This window comes from Dromiciops gliroides, chromosome 3, assembly GCF_019393635.1.
Source record: "Dromiciops gliroides isolate mDroGli1 chromosome 3, mDroGli1.pri, whole genome shotgun sequence".
Classification (NCBI taxonomy): domain Eukaryota; kingdom Metazoa; phylum Chordata; class Mammalia; order Microbiotheria; family Microbiotheriidae; genus Dromiciops; species Dromiciops gliroides.
Window position 1 is genome coordinate 611,598,572 of NC_057863.1, and position 14,637 is coordinate 611,613,208.

The window sequence follows — 14,637 nt, forward strand, 5'->3', positions numbered from 1 at the left end:
TAATTCAACCCCCACTTGGGGGTGTGAGGAGGGAATCCCTCTGCTATATGCCTTACCTGACCCTTTAAAACAAACTCAATGAATCCAAGTTTGCTTGAAGACAGATAATGGGGGAGAGACCAAGGAAGACGCTACCTTCTGAGACTGCCCATTCTACTTTAGGGTAGTTAGAATTTTAAGAAAATTCCTGGGGCAGCTAGGTGGCATAGTAGATAGAGCACCAGCCCTGGAGTCAGGAGGACCTGAGTTCGGATCTAGCCTCAGACACTTGACACTAGCTGTGTGACCCTGGGCAAGTCACTTAACCCCAATTGCCTCACCCAAAAAAAAAAAAAAAAGATTCTGAGAAGGGCATCACTCCTGGGTTTCTTCAGACTGCCCAGGACACAGACAAGGTTATAAAACTATATTAGCTTCACTCTGATGTTCTAGGTTAAGATATTTTTGGATCCAGTGTGTTCTCTCTCCCAGCTTTGAGTCACCTACAAGTTTGGAAAGGTACCATCTATGTCTTTATCTAGGTCATTGATAAAAATGTTTAAAAAGCACAAGATGGGGGACAGCTAGGTGGCACAGTGGATAAAGCACCAGGACCTGGATTCAGGAGGACCTGAGTTCAAATCTGGCCTTGGACACTTGATGCTTACTAGCTGTGTGACCCTGGGCAAGTCACTTAACCTTCACTGCCCTGAAAAAAGAAAAAAAAAAAAGCCTAAGATGAAGCACAGATCCCTGGAGCACTCCACTGCAGACCTCCTCCCAATTTGACCTCATGACATTAATACTTTGGGTTTGGGAATCTAACCAATTTGGAATCCATCTGTATTCTTCTCTAGTCCATATTTCTCCAGCTTTTCTACAACAATAATGACAGAGACTCAAGTAACCCACTATCAGCACTGGTTAGGCACCCCCTCCACCTTGTCCTTACCCTCTTTCCAATACCCCATCCAAGTACTTGTGGGCACTACAAATATACAATGTTATGTATTCTTTCTATTCTATTATATACATATACATACACACACACACATTGACAAGCTGGAGGAGAGTATCCAGACGTGGGCATCCAAGATGGTGAAAAGCCTCTGAGATCAAGCTATATGAAGACCAGTTACCAGAACTGAGAGTGGTTAACATAGAGAAGACTTGGGGAAGGGGACAAGGGTCAACAGGAAGGGGGAAGATACAAACCAAGCAACTAGTAGAAGGTACAAAGAGGCAAACTGTGACTTCATATCAAGAAAAACTCATCACAAAGGAGGTGTCCCAAAGTGGAGTAGACTGCCTTAGGGGGCGGTCAGGTCCCCGTCACTGCAGGGCTTCAAGCCAAGGCCAAGCAGCCCCTTGTCCAGTGTGCTGTGACAGGCCATGAATTGGACAAGATGGCCACTGGGGTGCTCTCCAACTCTGCAATTCTTTGGTTCTCTTTCCATGGGCAAAGCACATACCTTTCTCCCCAGGACACAGAAAGGCAGTAGACCCCCTAGGAGGGGAAGAGTAGCCTGGTGCCCATTTAGGAAGCTCACAGTGGGGCAGACAGAACAGGAAGAAGTCTTTTGGCCAGGGTCCCAAAGGGAAGGGAAAGAGAAGGAAAGGGAGGCCAACCAGCACCCACATTAGGAGGTAAGAGGCAAACTGCCTTCTACAAGGCCCACAACTAGGTCCGCTCTCCGGACTGCTGACTCAGACACCCTCATCTGTGTCCTTCCCTCCCCACCACCAATCATATCAGAGACATAGACTGAAATTGAGTCAGAAGAGACCTGGGTTAGAATCCTGCCCTTGGCATTCATTCACTGGCTGTTTGACTCTTCAATTTCTTGAGCCTACATGTCCTAATTGGAAAAATAGACATTATAATCCCCTTACTACCTGTCTGGTGACTGTTGTTCAGTTGCTTCCAACTCTTTGTGACCCTGTTTGGGGTTTTCTTGACAAAGATGATGGACTGGTTTGCCATTTCCTTCTCTGGTTCATTTTACAGATAAGGAAACTGAGGCAAACAGAGTGAAGTGACTTATCCAAGGTCACACAGCTAGTAAGTGTCTGAGGCTGGATTTGAATTCAGAGAAATGAGTCTGTTCATGATTCCAATCCCAGTGCTCTAACCATTGACCTACCTGTCTGCTGGGGTATTGCAGACTTTAAAATGCTACATAAATGTGAGCTAGAAGTATCTTTTGTCATCAAAATAGATCAAGCAGACTAGGGAACTTGAAAGACCATTTTATCCAAACCTCTCATTTTACAAAGGAGGAAATGGAGATACAGGGGTCTTAGAGGAGACTTGCCCAAGGTATATGATGCTGTAGCAAGAACTCTGAACTAGTTTTCCAGTGTGTTTGGGTACTGGTGGGTTCATATCATATAATGTGCCCCAAGAGAGGCAGTGTAGTATAAGGGGAAGGGCAGCCAACCTAGAATCAAGGAATAAGGGTTTGAAACCTGGTTCCAACACTTACAAACTGTGAGTTTGAACAAATTGCTTAATGTCTCTCAACCTGTCTCATCTGTAAAATGGGGATAATGTTTGCACTGGTATTAGGAGGAAGGTGCTCTTACAGTTGACAAGTACTAAAGAAATCTGAGTTCTTGCTATGATAACCTCTCTCAGGGAGCCAAGTGTCTCGTAAAAAGGGACCCTCTGGAGACATACAGCTCCTTAATGGGAACTTTTAGGCACTGTGGTAGGCCAGTAGAAGGGGGATATTTTAAGCAGCTGTGGCTTTGGGGAGCCTTCATGTCTCTCTGTATAGAAGACCACCCATCTGTCCTCCATGTAGGTCCAGTCCTGTTTCCCTTCCTTCCCTGGGTGATGTCGGCATAGTAGACCCCAGGAGAACAGGAACAAAGAGAGGGGGAAGCACAGGGAGAAGGGGGTGGAATCACCTTCCCCTTTTGTGCCCCAACAGGGACCCGAGAAGCCGCCTTCGTCTATGCCATCTCCTCTGCGGGCGTAGCCTTTGCTGTAACCCGGGCCTGCAGCAGTGGGGAGCTGGACAAGTGTGGCTGTGACCGGACCGTTCATGGGGTCAGCCCGGAGGGTGAGTGCCAGGAGGAGGGGAGGGGGAAAAATTGTTGGTCTGGGGGAAGGGAGGAAAGGAGAGGCTGTCCTTCCCAGAATGGCCTTGTTGGGGAAGTGAGTACAAAGGACCCCCAAAGCGAAGGCTCACCCTGGCCCCCTCCCACCCACCACAGGCTTCCAGTGGTCAGGTTGTTCAGACAATATTGCCTACGGAGTGGCCTTCTCCCAGTCTTTTGTGGACGTCCGAGAGAGAAGCAAAGGGGCCTCCTCCAGCCGGGCTCTTATGAACTTACACAACAACGAGGCTGGGAGAAAGGTAAGAGCTCCCCAGACCCTGTCCCCTCCCCAGGCCCTGAGGCTCAGGGCAGAAAGAGGATGCTCCTGTTCCTGCAAGGTTCTGGTCCAGGCCCAGCCCTGAGCAGTTGGAGAGGCCCATGAGATCCGATCATCCCCTGACTTCTGACTGCCCACAACACAACACTCCCACCATATCCCCACATTCATGCTTGCCTGCCCCAGCCTTCTCTCTCGCCGTCTCTCTTTGGTTCTTCCCAAGCTAGCGGTGCCAGTCTGGGCCCCAGAGGTGCCCCTCCTCACCTTCCCCTGAACCCTCAGACATCCTCTTTGGCTCCATCCCTCAGATACCCTACTCTACATTTCTCCCTGTGGCTCGTTTTCTGGAGACATTCCCCTGTGTCCTCTTTCCTGCAGACATATTCCCATTCCTCTAATGCTACCCCCCAGTACCTCTAGGCGTCAGTTTCTTTATGTGTAAAATAAGTAAGAGGGTTGAACTGAATGGCTAGCTCACATCCATGTGCCACCCTGCCGGGCCCGCCCTTCCCCTCAGCCACCTGACTCCCCCACCTCTCTCTCCCATCATTCCCTGGATGACCCACCCTTCCCTCTCCACCCCTAGGCCATCCTGAACCACATGCGGGTGGAATGCAAATGCCATGGGGTGTCGGGCTCCTGCGAGGTGAAGACCTGCTGGAAGGCTATGCCCCCTTTCCGTAAGGTGGGCCACGTGCTCAAGGAGAAATTTGACGGGGCCACGGAGGTGGAGCAGCGGCGGGTGGGGTCCTCCAAGGCCCTGGTGCCCAGGAACTCCCAGTTCAAGCCGCACACGGACGAGGATCTGGTGTACCTGGAGCCGAGTCCGGATTTCTGCGAACACGATGCCCGCAGCGGCGTGCTGGGCACCTGGGGCCGGCAGTGCAACAAGACCTCCAAGGCCATTGACGGCTGCGAACTGCTGTGCTGCGGCCGGGGTTTCCACACCTCCGAGGTGGAAGTGGTGGAGCGCTGCAGCTGCAAATTCCACTGGTGTTGCTTTGTCAAGTGTAGGCACTGCCACCGGCTGGTGGAAACGCACACCTGCCGGTGATGGGCTCCGCGGGCCACCCCCGGGACGGAGACAAAGGAACAGAGAGATGGTGGATGGAGGGGGGAGATAATTTAAAAGCCGCCATTCCCCCGGCCCCCAAAAAGATGCTGGTTGTATTTTTTTTTAATGTCTTCATAGTATTTATTACAGAGGTCAGAGGCCCAGACCCGGGGCATGCCCTGATCCCGCCTCTCACCAGCTGATCAGAAGGACCCCAGCCCCGCAGTAAGCCTCCTCACGCTAGTGTTTTCTGTGCCTGTTGTCGATGCACACTTTTCAGACTTTCAGGGAGAAACAATGACCACACTGGCAGAGCGACCACACTCCCTGATGGGTCTGTGGGGAAGGGAAGCCCCCTAGCCCACTGGGCTTCCTTGAGGAGCCAAGAACAGCCAGGTGGAAGCAGCTCAGGAGACCACCCTCAGAAAGTGGTTGTGCTCACTCCCCTCCTTCCTGTCTCAGAGGCCTCCGGAGGGGCCAAAGGAGCCTTGTTGGGTGATAATGACCCAGATCTAGGAACCTCCAGGCTGAGCAGATGGAGCATCGAATAACTGATACCATCCCAAAATCACAGTGTCAGGCTTGGAAGACACCTAAAGGATCATTGAGTCTAATGCCCTCCTTTTACAAAGAAGGAAACTGAGGTCCAGGAAATGACTTGTCCAAGGTCACACAGTGAGTGACAAAGCCAGGGGTAGAAGCCAGGTCTCTTCATTCGAAGCCCAAGGATTTCACTGCCCCTCAACCCCCACAAAACTACTGACCTACTGACCCAGATGAAGCGGGACCCTAGAGAGGGAACGTCAGGGTGTCCACCCTGGAGGCAGAGCTGGTAGCAACCCCAATCCTGTCCTACAGCCTCTCCCATCCAAACCTTCCCCGTCATCAGCACATGTTCCTACCAGAGGTAAAAAGAGGTGAGAGGAATCTCAGAAACCTGGTCCTGCACGTTCAGTTTAAAAATGAGGAGACTGAGGCCTGCAAAGGTCAAGCTACTTTCCCAAGTTCACACGGAAGAATCATCATTCATAGCTTAGAGACTTGGATCCTTTCTAAGGTGCTTTTCCAACAAATCGGAAGCAAAGGGAGGAGGTAGCATCAGCCCTACTCAAAGACAGGGAAGCAGGGGTGCAGGAAGGGCCTCTTGCCACAGTGAGTCAGTGCCAGGGACACCTGTCTCCTGATTTCTAGTCCTTCAGTCATTTCAGTCATGTCTGACTCTTCATCACCCCATTTGGAGGTTTTTTTGTCAGATACTGGAAGAATTTGCCATTTCCTTCTACAGCTCATTTTACAGATGACAAAACTGAGGCAAACTGGGTGAAGTGACTTGCCCAGAGTCACACAGCTACTAAATATCTGAGGCCAGATTTTAACTCAGGTCTTCCTGACTCTAGGCTCAGCACTCTACCCACTATGCCACTGGTCCTAAACTCTCCATTATACCCCAAAGCTTGGGCATGGGCCCTCTGGGCCAGTCCTAAAGAGGCAAAGGATGGCGGGGGACAACTGGTGCCCCGCAAAGGTAGGGAACCAAAGAATACACTAAAGCCTGGGGTACCCTCAAGCCCCAGATTGGGGGAGAAAGGTTTGCATGAAAGATTGACCATGGTTCCCGAGGGCTGTATTTGAAGCCCACTCACCCACCAATACCTACGGCCTACTTGGGAGACTGGGCCCCCCATTCTCTTTGCCTCCCCTATATCTCTGGGCTGTGGGAGGGCTGCACTCAAGCTTAAGGCCTCCAAGGAGATGACCCTTTCCAAGTGGTCAGCATCTGTCCCTCTGCCAAGTATTCTGTCTGGCCCCTTGGCTCCCCCTCCATGTCCTTCTCTTGGGGTGAAGCAGGACAACAAGGGAAGGAATGAGCCAGCCAAGATCATCCTTTACTGAGCGCTGACTCCCTTCTAGGTAAAAGAAAAAAAGTGGGACAGGTTAGTACCCATCTGAGCCAGGGCTGAGATGGTCCTTGGCCTAGGGAACATGGGGGAAGGAGGAACACTTTCCAGGGAACTAGGGCACATCCGAGATGTGAGAACTCAGCTGGGCTGTTCTCTTCCCTTCAATGTCCCTAACCCCCCTGCCCCTGCCCACAAAGAGCAGTGGGGTTCTCCATATACTTCAGTGGGAGCACTCACAATAGACCCCAGCCCATCCCTGTTGAAGGGGCTATTTGAGAAGGATGACTCCCTGGGAACTGCACCTTAAAGAGGACAAACCCAAAACAAAACCCTTTCCAAACCTGGGCCCCTCTCCTCACTTCTTTTTCCAGGACTCAGGCCTCCCAGCTCTGCCCCAGGCTGGGCCATAGGATATCAGAGCCGTAAAGGGCCTTAAATATACACTATCAGAACTGGGAGGGGCCTCAGAACTTAGAACGTCTGAGCAGGAAGGCCTTTTGCCCTCTCTGTTTTACAGAAGAGGAAACTGAGGCCAGAGAGAAGCAATTTATTTAGCAGAAGTCACAGAGCAAAGAAGAGTCCCAAGCTTGGCCCAGGATGCCTGTGACTGAAGTCTCTAATTCTAGGTTTGGGGGCTTTGAACTGCTTGTTCTCAGCTCTGGACTTGGGTGTGTAGGAAGAGTCTTCCCAGGGCCTTGCGGTTTCCCTCCCCATGTTTCCCAGCTTGCTCAGGGAGGGTCAGCAACCTCAGGCCCTGGGCCAAGTTTTCTGCTCATTGTCCATGTAGGAAAGAGGCCAAAGCTGAAGGAGATGCTGCAGATAGATGCTCTTGGTGCGGGGCCCTGGCTCGGATGTGGATGAAAGATGAGCTGTGTAAATGTCACTGCAACATCCGAGCCCCCCTCGGCTCGGTCTGGCTCCGCTCAATTGTCTCCTTCAGCCCCAACAAGGGGCAGGGGGCAGGGAAGGAATCACTTATTTATGGAGAAGCCGGATGCAGCCAACAGTCAGCCCCTGAGAGGAGGACTTGGGACCTCTCTTCCTTCAGACAAAGGGGTCAGTCCAATGGGCGCCCCACCCTCCGCACCAATGAACTCACCAGGAGGTTTTCTAGTTTGGATCAAAGTCCCCCCTGCCCTGTAGTGTCATGTGGTTCCCCTGGTGCCCGGACTCCCCTCAGAACCGGGTTAATCCTGGCTGTTTCTAAGAGTGGAGGCCTGAAGGTGCCTACAACCCCCGTCTCTCCTGAGTACCTGGGGAAAGGATTGAAGTAGCGCCCTAAATGGCTGCTGCCTGTGTTCCCTGGGGACCTCAGGAATGTGCCTGGGTTAGGGAAGATCTCAAGGGAGAAGGATCTTCCCCACGCATAGTCTCATTTCCCCCCAGCACCCTCCCACCAATCAATGATTCCCTTCGGTACCAACCCATTTCCCTTACCCTCCACTCTAATCTCCAGAGTTTGGTCTGAAGCCCCGGGCTGACCTCTGCCCTTCCTTGGATTCTGAAGCAATGGTAGCCAGGTCCAGTCCTGCCTGCCCATTCCTGGGAGCTTCTTTCTCACGATGTGGCCTGGCTGGGGCTAGTCTGTGCCCTGGAGTCCCAGACCATTACTCTCTCTCCCCAGCTCTGTTTCTGCAAGCTGGTCCTCTCCAATCAAGACATGGTCAGATTTTCCAATGACTTCTCAATAGCCAGTGGGTGTCCACCCCACCAACTGTCCCATCTGTGCAGACTGGGGGACAAAATGAAAGGGCCAAGCTGGAGTCCAGGATACATCTGTCCACGGGCCTCGGTCCAGCCGAGTAATTCCTTGTTGTGTTCAAGGAATTGGCACAATTTGTCTGATACCAACCTCCCCCGACCATGCCTTGTGGAAAGGGGAGGAAGAGAATGCTCCATTTCCTGCAAGAGGTACCATAAACTCTGGATGCTGCTACCCTCCTCCTGACATCCCACCTTCTAAGGATCCCCAAACCTTGTTTTTAGGCTAAATTGCCAGGCTAAACTGACAATTCGAAGGGGAGACAGTCGGACTCACATTGTAGTGGTGTTCACTATAAAAATGGTTATTTCTTTAACTAGGGTGTGTGGCTGTGACTTTGTCAGGGTCTGGGGATGTGCCAGAACAGAAAACAGGCCTCAGACCTGACCTTGAAGAGTCCTGTCGGGTCTAGACCTGGGCCCGCAGGTCTGGACTGCAGAATAGAACCCCAGGCCTGGCCTGGATCAACAATGGCAAAGAATCCACCTCGATGGGACCTGAGTGAGCCTCCTGAAGCAGCTTCATCCAGCTGCTGAGGCCTGAGATGCCCTGAGCATCATCCTCTGCTTCAATGCAAATAACAGCTGTGAGAGGGTGGCCCAGTTAGTGAAGAGAGGTAGTGCAGCATGCCGGGATCTCCTGTCTTGTACAATGAAGTTCTCTCCCCTGCCTCCCAAGCCGAGTGGGACTGGTGGAGGGAGTGCTTGGCCCGAATCAGTGCTTGTGGCCTGATTGATTCATGTGACAGTGAAGAGCAATGGGCTTGGCCTCACAAGGCTTAGATTCCAGTTCCAGTTCTGACACATAGGAGGCAGGGTGGTACAGTGGGGATAGTCAGCAATGAGCATCAGAAGTGAGATTTGAACCCAGGTCTTCTGAACCCAGAGCTTAGCCCAGGGTCTGGCACATAGTAGGTGCTTTAAAACCTGTTTCTTGACTATTGGCTGAATGACTCTAGAGCCAGTGACTCCTTTGATGCAAAAACAATGGCGCAGTGGATAAAGCACCGACCCTGAATTCAGGAGGACCTGAGTTCAAGTCCGGCTTCAGACACTTGACACTCACTAGCTGTATGACCCTGGGCAAGTCACTTAACCCTCATTACCCTGCAAAAAAAAAAAAAAGAAAGAAAGAACCATGGGAACCCCTTAGCATTCTGGGGGCTTTACATCCTTGGCCTCATTTGATCCTCATGGTGGCCCCCTGGAGGGAGGCAGAACAGGGCTTATTAAAGCCCTTCTATGGCTCTCTCTCTTTAATCTCAGATCGGGAAAGGACTTCAATTCCACCCTGATGTCACAGGGATCCCCTACAGCGTACCCCTGACCAGTGGTCATCCTCCAGGGAAGGAGGCCTCACCATCTCTACAGGCCCCCCGTTCTACCCTGGGATTGTGCCGAGCACTAGGAAGCCTTTGCTGAAATCCCACCTGCCTCTGCCTCTGCGGCTCCCCACACCCCTTCCCTGCTCCTGCTCCTGCCCTCTGGAGCCAAACAGAACAAGGGTAACCCGTCCTCCACTGGACAGCCCTTCTAGACCTTGGACACTGCTGTCATTTCCCCCCAGAGGCTTCTCTGCTCCAAGATAAATATCCCCACTTCCCTCAAATGAGCATCCAATGAACTAGACTCAAGGCTCCTCACCATCTGGGTTCCCTTCCTCTGGACCCAGTCCAGATGTTTACTGTGCCTCTTCAAAGACCTGAATGTCATATCCCAGATGTGCTCTGAGCAGAAAGGAGAACAGCAGAATAATCCCCTGCCCAGCCCAGGACACAACCTATTCTTTAGCGGGCCCTACGATCACATAGCTAGTGAGAGGCCAAGGTGGGACCCTAGAACTCGCGTCTCCTGCCTCCCGGAGTAAGGGCCTATTGCCAATGTGCATTCAGGCACAAGGGGGTGCTTCCCTTCACACACTTCAGTCCTGGGCCTTCCCCTGAAGTCCATCCCACTTTCCACCCTTCATTCCCCACTGTTTTTCATGGTGGTCTTTCCTCTCCAGTGCCTAGCACAATGTAATACTGAATAAATACTGAATTCTGCCAAGCATTTAGATACAGAGTAAAGGGTGTAGAGAGCTTTATCAATATCATCTCATTTGGGCTTCACTATAATCCTGGGAAAGAGGTACTATTAGGATCCGCATTTTACAGAAGAGGAAACTGAGGCAGAGAGAGATGAAGTGACTTGCTCAGGGTCACACGGCTCAAATTTAAATTCAGGTCTTCGAGATCCAGCGTTCCATCCACTGTGCTGCCTCGCTGGTGTTCACTATTCAACTCAAATGTCTGTCGAATGAACAATTCCATGAAAAATGAACAGTCCCATTCCTTCCAGCTAAGTGTAAAACTGGGCCAGCACTCGCCTCCAAAGGAAGAAGGATCTCCCGTCACTGGTAGATCACGAGTAGCGAGTGTGTATAAAAAATGAGAACCCTACACTGAACCATCATCTGTTTCAATTTAGCCAACAAGCATTCACCAGGCTCTTACCACCTCGCGGGTACTATGCCAAGCACTAGGGAACAGAGAAAGGCGAAACACGCTCCCTGCCATCAAAGAGAAGAACCTCTCATGGGGGAGACGAGATGTAAATAGCTAGATACATAAATGATGTGTGCAGGGTAGATGAAAGACAGCCTGGGAAAGGAAGACACGAAGATGGGGACAGGGGCGGGGGGACCGGGAGGCAAGAAGGGTCTCCTGCGGAAGGCGAGACTTCAGCAGAATCTTGAAAGACGTTGGGAAAACTAAGTTGTGGAGGGGGAGGGACAGAGTGTTCCAGGCCTGGAGATGCAATGGACTTTTGTGTTGGAGCAACTATAAGTAGGCTAACGTAGCTGGATCATACGGTGTGGGGAAGGGAGTGAGGTGTGAAGGTCTGGAAAGGGAGAAAGTGGTGGAATTATGAAGAGTTCTAATTTACAAGAAGATGATTTTCTGTTCGATCCGGGAGGAAATGGGGAACCCGAGGAGTTTATTAAAGGGCGTGTGTGTGTGTGTGTGTGTGTGTGTGTGTGTGTGTGTGTGTGTGTGTGTGTGTGAGAGAGAGAGAGAGACAGACAGACAGACAGACATTGTCAGCCTGGCTTTTAGGAAAATCACTTTAGCAGTGGAGTGGAGGATGGATTAGAGTATGGAGAGATTTGAGACAGGGAAAGCAGTTAGAAGGCTACTGCTATAGCCCAGGCATGTGGCTGTATGAATGGAGAGGAGATGTAAATGGGAGATGTCGGCCATGGATGGGATCTGTGGGGTGAGTGTGAGATAGTAGTGGAGGATGACAGAGGTTTGGTGCCCGGGGGGCCAAGTGAATGGTGGCGCCCTCCGCAATAGCAGGGAACTCTGGTGGGGAGGAAGGTTTCGAGGGAAAATCAGGGGTTCCATTTTGGGCATATGTTTGAGATGTCCATAGGACATCTGATTCCAGTCGTCCAACAGGCAGCTGGGGACGGGTGACTGCAGCTCAGCAGAGAGATGAAGACCACATGTACAGGTCTGAGAATCATCTGCAGAGCGGATGGTTGGACCTATGGGAGCTGATAGTCTCACTGAGGGAAAAGAGAAGGGGATCCAAGACAGGGCAGTGGAGGACATTTAAGGACACATTTAAGGGGGACGACATGAAAGAAGGAGCAGAGACTGGAAAGGAGTACCTGAAAGAGTTAAGCAGACAGGGGGAAGCTGGGTGGTGCAGTGGATAGAGCACCAGCCCTGGATTCAGGAGGACCTGAGTTCAAATCCAGCCTCAGACACTTGACACATACTAGCTGTGTGACCCTGGGCAAGTCACTTAACCCCAATTGCCTCATTAAAAAAAAAATTAAAAATAATAAAATTTAAATTTAAAAATAAAAAAATTAAATTAAATTTAAAAAAGAAAGGATCCATTATCAGCTCCTTCCTAAGGGAATAGTTGGATTTTTGTGAGAGATGACACTGGTCCCTAGGATAGTATTGGTAAGGAAGAGGACCCAGAGGGAAATGATGTAGATATTCACAGAAATGATCCAGTATTTTTGCCATGAGATGAATCCTGGAATTAAATAGATTTAGGATCATGCAAGGGCAGGTAGGTGGCTCAGTGGATAGAGTGCCAGGCTTGCAATCAGGAAGCCTCATCTTCATGAGTTCAAATCTGGCCTCAGCTACTTACTAGCTGGGTAACCCTGTTTGCCTCAGTTTACTCATCTGTAAAATGAGCTGGAGGAGAAAATGATGAGGCATTCTCGTACCTTTGCCAAGAATACCCCAAGTGGGGTCACAAAAAGTCAGACACAACTGAAAAACAAAAGGCCTTTTTAGGGTCACACAGCTAGTATGACCATTCCCCATACTTAGACACATTGTCCAAAGAGCTCTTGTGTCATCTTGAGCGTCCAAACAGTCCTTTGAGCTGGTTAGAGTAAGCACTGTGATGGCCATCACACAACATCGACATCATCAATGGGGCCAAGACTAAATCCCAAGTCTCTTTCATTTACATTCCAATCTCTCCCCTTCTGAGAAGGCCAAGAAATGAAGAATAGGCTACAAGGGAGAAACTGAAGGATGGTGGAGAGACTGAGGAAAGGGAGAGAGTGAGGGGGAGGGAGACACTGGCAAACAACTAAGAGACTAAGGAAGATTGAAGAACAGAAGAGGGGGAGGAACAGCGAAGGGACAGGAGAAAGAGGTAGACTGAAGACGGGGGAAAGTGAGAAGTAACCGGGAAAAGAGGCAAAGATGGAGAACTGAAGAACATGGATTATAGATTTTGAACTGGGAGTGATCATAAATTCTCTTAAATTTAGGGCTAGAATAGACCATCAAATGCTCCTCCCTTATTTTTCAGATGAGGAAACTGAGTCTGGGAAAAGATTCAATGACTTGCCATAGCTGGAAAGAATCTTGAGCAGGGATTTGAACTCAGATCTTTCTGAGCTCTAGCTACTCCCATACCTAGCTGCCTCTGGCAAGTATGAGGGGCAGAGATAAATAGAAACTGAACTACAGATGCCAGAGACAAGAATTGGGCTCGGGGGAACGGCCCCAGAGGGAGACCAAGGAGTCCCCCAGCAGCATGTGGGGCTTCAGGCAGAGCACCCAGGAAGAGAAAGATGTAAGTGAGGGATTGGTGAGACCAAGTCTGAGGTTAAGCACATGGGTGTCTGCAGAATAGGTAGGTCAAAGGATGTGCTAAGGAGACTAATGAACAAGAGGCAGAGGAGATTAGAGTAACTGACCAATGACGTGAGTGGGGAGGAGGAGGAGAAGGGGCGACAGGTGAAGGGGCCCAACCTCGAGTAAAAGGAGAAAGTGCTTTGCTCCAGGGAGGAGTAAGGTGAGGAGTGTTGTGGGGGAGAGATGTGAGGAGCAAGGCCTGGTACAGCCAGAGAACAAAACAGAGATGACATCATGAGCTGCTCACCCTCGACCCCGGGCCTCCTTGCCAGCCCCATAGCCCCCAACCTGCCAGGGGAGGGAGGGGGAGAACATGCAAGAGCAAGCGCCCACAGGGGAGGAGGATGGAACTCTTCACAGACTGGAGTGGGGGAGCCCTAACCCTGGGCCAGGGCACCAAGGTCCAAATGGCACAATACCCACCAGGGACGAGGAAGGAGGAAAAGCCCCCTCCCACCCCAAATCTGGGCCCACGGCAGCTTCTTGGGCCCCACTTTGGAGGCAATTAGCAGCCCAGCTGAGCTAATCCCCCTGCCGGCCGTTCCAACATAAACAGGGCAGCCGGCTTGGGCCCGGCCCCTGGGTGCACACTCGCCTCCCTGTTTGCTGAGGGGGGCCAGGCAACCCAGGCCAAGAACAACAGCAGTAACCCCGAGCCTTCTTCAGGTTAAGAGGCGGCCCTGAGGCTCAGCTTTGCTGCTCAGGCCGGGAGAAAGGCGGCCTCTGTTCCTAGACCCAGGGCCAGCTTGGGGGGAAGGAGGGGAGTGTTGCCCGGCAGGAGCTGGGAAAGAGACTGGGACACAAGGAGCCGTGTATTCAGGAGCTGGGGGGAGCTGGAGGGAGCTGGGGGCAGAGATGGGGCAGAGGGCGGAAGGACTGGGCCCCTCCTGCCTATTTTAAACAACACCTGCAAGGTCAGAAGCCCCCCCCCCAATCACTTCCTCCTTCCCTTGGCCATTCCCCAACCAGGCCAAGATGCCCTCCTCATCCCAGCAAAGGAATCAGATGCAGTCTGGCATCGTCACCAAAGTGCTGCCCTCCCCAAGTCAGGAAACTGAGAGTCAAAACACCCCCACAACCCCACCAGAGCTCACGGGTTGTAGAATTCTGGGCATTGATTTTGTTTTCTTGAACCTGTTTGTTTTTTCTTTTTTCATTTGTAAATTCAATTTAGTAAGTATTATTAAATGACTACTCTGTCTCAGGCAATGTAAGACAAAAAGGAGAACTCTCCCTACCCTCAGGGAGTTTATAGTCTACTGGGGATTGACATAAAGACACAAAGAAATACAGATCAGATAAAAGAAAATCACCGTGCTGGGGGAGTAGCTTGGAAACTACTGGGGTGATCCTGGTGAGGCCTCAGGCCTGTGGGAGGGGTTCCAAGAGGCTGAG

General features: G+C 51.2%; 1 protein-coding gene across 2 annotated transcripts in view; it reads left to right on the forward strand.

The window, feature by feature from the left end:
* The window catches only part of WNT4 (Wnt family member 4), a 51,790-nt gene extending 42,723 nt beyond the window's left edge, over positions 1–9,067 (forward strand). Inside the window, exons 3-6 of one of the 2 annotated variants that reach the window (XR_006355466.1) lie at positions 2,916–3,047; positions 3,202–3,344; positions 3,948–5,332; positions 7,104–9,067. Coding sequence is in view for 1 of the 2 variants with exons in the window: in XM_043990816.1 (XP_043846751.1) it covers positions 2,916–3,047; positions 3,202–3,344; positions 3,948–4,415 (743 nt within the window). In the remaining variant the exon portion in view is untranslated. Of the gene's footprint in view, positions 1–2,915; positions 3,048–3,201; positions 3,345–3,947 lie in introns of both variants that reach the window. The other variant, XM_043990816.1, reaches the window with a different exon arrangement.
* The last annotated feature ends 5,570 nt before the right edge of the window (positions 9,068–14,637 follow it).